Below are 6,000 nucleotides of genomic sequence, written 5' to 3'. Positions count from 1 at the left end.
AAAACAAACAAACAAAAAAGCAACAAAAAAACTCCCGCCCAAAAACCCAAAACCCCTAAACAAACCAACAACAAACCCCTTTGATCTCTGTAGATCATTCAGTCCATGCTGCTTGTCACTAAACAATAGTTCCAGAAGGGGAATGCTCAAGTCAGGCATATGCATACAGGGACAACTTGCTTTGGAAACAAATACCACAGGAAATAATCTTCCCCGCAGGTCTCCTCTCTGCCAAAGCTGCACTCTCAAACCAATAAGCTGGGAAAAAGGTACATAGCACTCACTCTTTCTGCAATCCTGTGGTGGCACATCCATTACAGGTTTCACAAAATTATAGAACAGCCCGTGTTGGAACAGACTTCAAAACATTGCCTGGCCCAAACATTCATGGAAAAAGAGCCGAGACAAAATTATCTACCACCCTGTCCAACTGAATCCTGAAAACCTCCACTAATGGGGACTCTACTACAACCCATGAAAGGTTGTTCCAGTGAATGATTGTACCTAATGTAAACAATTTCTTTCTATGTCAAGACAAAAGGTCACCCAGTGCAATATATACTTCTTGCCCCTTGCCTTTTCCATGTGACTACACAGGAAGAGAGCCACAATTCTCTCTTGGGAATGTGTCTCTGCAGCACCAGTAGCTAATGCAAGTGATATTCTCGAGTTCTGAGCCTTACCAGCACTGGTGAAACCAAGATCTTTTGAAATATGAGAAAAGGCATGATCCAGTCGTTGCACCATCAAGAAGAGGGTGTGATGGGACATGACCTTGGGGGAGGGAATTGAAGTCAGGAGAAGGGTGAAACACATGTAAGGAGTTGAGGACACCACATAAGCTGTCCAGTGCCATCTGCTGCTCTCTGGAGATGATGTGAGCTCTGCAAAAGCCACAACATTTGGGGTTCTACCTCATATGGAAGAAACAGCAGGATTGAGCTCAGTGCTGCGTCATCTGCATCTGGAGGAAAGATGCAGCAGCAAATCTCACTGCTGATAACAGCAGTCCCATCTCTGTATCCAGTGTGCCCACTCAGGTGTCACCAGATCCCTGGCATGGTCACATCGTAGCTGATGCAATAAAGGTAGAAAAATTCAGCAGAAATTAAATATAGTCCTTTTCATTTACACTAGCATTGCTGTCATTTTCTTCATGTCCAGCCTCATTGTGGCCTTTTTCCACATTCACTTAATGAGCTCTTTTTCCACTATTTCTGTCCTCATTGCCTACATTTCCTTCATTTTCAACATCACCTTTTTTTTTGTTTGACCCAGTATTGCTGCCTTCTTCTTCATATCTCTCCTCATTTTTGTCTCTCTAAACTTACTGTTCAGCTTCTCCAGCATAGGATTGACTGCATGGGAAGAAAGTAGGTCAGGCTTGTTTTTTTTCACTTTCACCCCTACTGAATCGAGTCTGAATTGTTGTAGAAGAATCTCTAGCAATGTGAGCTTGCACAAGTTACTCAAGAGGAAGTGGTGATGATTCTTTTCACAACTAGAACTGCAGAGAGCTTTGATTTTGGCTGTCTTTATGAATGTGGATTTCTGTTCTGAAACGGTTTGCTCCTGTGGCCTGAAGTCAAGAGGAGATAGGGCTATAACAAGTTAGCATCTTCTGAAAAAGAATCTGGTCCTCAGATTGAAAAGAGGAAGGGTGAACAAAACAATGACCATGATTCCAAATCAGAATCCAAAGCAAAATTTTAAAGCAGAACTTTTTACTTTCTATTACCTTCCCCTTTTAAAAACTGATGAGCCTCACTGCAGCATTGCTTCACTTGACACACCATTTTCCTCTGTGTTCTATTACTTGTCTGCTATTAAAAAAACATGGAAAATAACTGTTTATCAGTTCTGTGTCAGTCTGTGATGCAGCACCCATATATCACATATGTGACGGTGAAGAATGCAAACTGTGTAAAAAGTTACACAAATAAGCACATCATTCTCCTCATCTCCTCTCTTCATCCCACCATCACTCAAAGATTCACCACGATGTTAATGAAAATGAAAATATCCAGAGTATGTAGGCCAGCAACTGTATGTACAGAGATGGGTTCTCTTTAGAACACCTGTACAATAAGGTCCTCAAGGATTAACCTAATTGCATCACTGAATCTGTCTTAATGAATTTTCACATTCTTATTTATATCAGGATTCATTATTTCCTCCAACTGAACCCAAAAATTACCGACTACCCCGCTGAGTGTAACAGCATCAATAGCCTGACTGCACCACGTTTTTATTTGCATTTCTGTGACACTAGTGAAGAAATGATCAACAAATTATTCCAAAGACATTTATTTCTTTCTTGTACATGAATTAAAAAAAAAAAATCTTACAAAAATATGGAACCACATACTGAAATATATCATCTTAATTCATACATCAAGCAGTTTTTAATGTAAGCTAGAAAAATAGAATTTTCATTTTGGACCCATATAATATTCCTGCAGTATTCCTAAAAATGATGTTAAAATAAATATTTTTTCCTTAAAAAGTGCACATTGGTTCAGACTAACAAAAATATGTCAGTGCAAATTCCTAAAATAGGCATTCAGATTACATTTCCTTTCATATATGACTCCTAAACAGTTAACAGTTCAGGTTTTTCATATTCTGAAACAGAGATGAACAGAATCAGTTGAAAAGAAAGTTGAATAAGCTATTGCCTCTGTCTTGGAATTTAGTTTTCAGCGAGGTCATAATAAACTTTTCTTGGAACTCTTCTTTAGTTAAAGTTAGGCAAAATTTGCTAGAGTTGATGTAAAATATTTCTTTACATTTTACCTAGAACACTTCAAATACATTCAAGCTTTACCAAGCATTTTGGTCATTTGCTGTAGGCATCTGTGAACTGGGGTCAGAGTTGGAATTTACAGAAGTAAACATTCATTCTGTTCAAAATCCTGTCGATTATTAACTTAAGAAAGTTCTCCAGCAAAGAGTTATATATTAAATATATATATATATATAAACTATACATATGTATTATATATATATGCAGTTAAGAACATCAGACTGCATATGACACAAACCTCTTCAGGATCTCATTAGCATCCACTTTCCACATGTTTTCATGTTTTATGTAGACTCAGGCTGACATTTTGGTTGAAGCTCACTCCACAGAAAGTGTCACTCACAGTAATAAAAAAAGGATAATAAGGTCTTTTTTTTTTTAACCTGAAGAATTACATAAGTTTTGATTTAGTTCTTAACACAAAATGTACATGTTATTTTATACATGTTTGTAAGGCTTCAATCCCTTAGAATAAAAGAAGTAAAATAAAAAATACAGCTTGTCCATCTGCCCTTCTGAACACACAACCTACTCAAAGGTTTAGCACTTAAGAGTCAGACTGTCCACACAACCTGAGCTAAGTGGCACCTGTAAAACAGGTCAGCATTGGACAAAACTGTGTAAATCAAATGCAGTGAAATAATTTTTAAAAATGCAAATGTCCTAAAAAGAGTCAACATTGGGGTGTTTTTCCATTTTGGTTGATTTTATGACTGAAAATTGGACTTCTCATCCAAAAAGGTCACTTTTCTGAATTTGGATAGATTTTGAAAAAGAAAGAAGTAAATTGCATAGAACATGCTATACAAACATATTTTTCTATACAGCTTCTAAAACTTGTAATTATGGTCACTAAAAGCATTAATTACAAAAATGAGTACAAAAAAAAAAAATCATAGAAAATCAAGTATTTAAGACTTTGCTCAAGGATGCAGTTGGTCTGACCTTGCAAAATACTTGGGCAGGTGCTTAATTTTAAGCATATGAGTCATTGTGCCAAGAGAGATTTTATGGTGAACACTAATGCACAAATATCAGACTGGGTCTTCCACTTCAAGATAAGCATGGACCTAAGTGCTTTGCTGGATATGGATCAGGATGCTCAGCACCTAACAAGGCTTCAGGCACCGATCCAGCAAAGCACTTACTCACATGAACAACACGACTGACTTTAAGATCACTGCTCATGTGCTTAACATTAGGCGTGCTCGTAAGTGCTTTCCTGGAAGGGCCCGATAGACCAATCATGTGTAAGCTATAAAATTTGAAGCAGTGTATGTTTAACACACCGCGTATTTAACAATGCTAATCTGCTGAGATTTGCTTTTTCTTGGAACAGGGCATGTCCGATGTCAAGCGTTTATTTTTCAGAAAGTGCGTAAAAAAAAAGCCTTCAAAAGCAGCTTTGTGATTATGGCAAGTTACAATAATATAAGTGAGTCTCCTTATGCTCTTTTCATTTCTTCTTTGCACGTCTTTTCTCAGGCATCTACAAAGGAAAGAGAAAACCCTAGTCAAAAACATTACTTTATTCAAATAACCATCCACACATTTAATTTTGCTCCAGTAAATATCACCTCAGATGCAACTGAACACCTGAAAACAAGCACACTGAATCCTTCCAGATTTCAGATCTGAATGCAAATTCTGCCAACTATGCCACCTCTTCCACTGAAAATATTTAAATCACCAATCACTTCTACAAATAGAAGTTTATTACTTAAGACTGAAAATGATGTGCTAGTTTGACCCTTACAAATCCCTAAGTCAGTGCTTTTATTTCTATGATTTCCATGCCCACTGATGTCAACCCATTTGTTATGCAAAGTCTAAAAAAGTGAAAATGTAACAGCTATTTAATCCCAGATAAACAACTATTAAAGCATCACAGCTCATCAGATATTTATATGAACATGCAGAAGATGTCATGTTAACCCAGAAAAAGGAATAAAGTAAGACCACATTTCTATAATAGTGCTGGCATATTGCTCCATACTATGCTAATCAAGGAAGAAATAGCAAAGCAGCACTTCATAATGACCTACTGCTACTGCTGGCCAGGCAGGGTAACTATATTTAAATCCTTATTGTGGTAGGAAATATTGTTTTATGCACTTGGCATCATATGTTCTTCATAACTTCTTACAGCTACAAGTTGAGGAAGTTTCAAAGTTACTAAATGTATTTCATGCTTTCCTAAAGGGAAAAGAGTTTTTGTTTTCATGCGAAAGCTCTAATGGTTTTTGGAAATGGCTTATTTTTTTTGTCATGCATAAATTCCTGCTCAACCAAAAGCACAGTCACTAATAAAATTACTATTGTGGTAAGCTACAGCATAGCTGACAGCTGAAGTCGAGATGTGGCACTAAAGCAAAATGCATCTCTGCATAGAGAAAGAACTCTAGACTTAGTCCTTGAGCACAGCAGATGTGAAAGGCATGTCCAGAGCAAGAAAAGAAAACAACCTGGTACCCTAGATCAGATGTCAGCACAAAGGCTTCTCATCTCCATCAGTTTTGTTCTCTCTCTGTCCCAAATTCTGACCAGAGAAACCGGGACTTCTTCATAGAAGGTTCTTGAACAGTTCAGTCAATGAAAAGGTGCATTTTCAAAATTTATTTCACAAAACCTTTGAACTGTTAAAACCTAAACCCCTAAAACTAGCATATTTAAATATCCTGAAGAGCTTCGATCATGTATCTGCTCTGCCCCATACTTCCTAATTATGTATCTAACATAATTCTCTCCCATTCTCAGTTTTCCAACAAGCACACATCCCATGCTTGTCTGCTTTCTCAGCATTTTCTAGTGCTCAGAGCTGGCTTTTCATTAATACACAACTCCTTTTTTCTACCAAAACACTCCCTAACTTGTTGCTTACTGCACAGAACTTCTCCATTAACATGACAAAATGTGCCTGTTCTTTTTCCTTTTTTTCCCCGTACCATTATCCTGCATTTTTGACAGGTGTTTTTCAAAACAGCCATCACTTCTGCATCCCTTCTACTGACGTGAGTTTGGGAAGTTTAATGTTTTTCAAAATATAGCCCTTCCAGTTCACAACCACAATTGCTCATTCTGGACTCATCATATACTATTTATTATCAGAGATAGTAATTCTGTAGGTTTCCAAGTATTTTCCTCTATCTGGAATTCCAACCATGCTGACCCTCTGCACATTTACAAACTACATC

At 37.3% G+C, this 6,000-nt stretch overlaps 1 protein-coding gene across 1 annotated transcript in view; it reads right to left on the bottom strand.

Moving 5' to 3' along the window:
* Positions 1-2,091: 2,091 nt before the first annotated feature.
* RNASEH2B (ribonuclease H2 subunit B) overlaps positions 2,092-6,000 on the bottom strand; it is a 43,160-nt gene continuing 39,251 nt past the window's right edge. Inside the window, exon 10 of the mRNA XM_083855710.1 lies at positions 2,092-4,295. Within this exon, the coding sequence (XP_083711836.1) occupies positions 4,263-4,295 (33 nt within the window). The 3' untranslated portion in view covers positions 2,092-4,262. The remainder of the gene's footprint in view (positions 4,296-6,000) is intronic.

The sequence above is a fragment of the Zosterops lateralis genome (assembly GCF_965231275.1).
Source record: "Zosterops lateralis genome assembly, chromosome: 2".
NCBI lineage: Eukaryota > Metazoa > Chordata > Aves > Passeriformes > Zosteropidae > Zosterops > Zosterops lateralis.
Note: the sequence above shows the minus strand (reverse complement) of the source record. Positions and strands in the feature narration are given on the sequence as shown.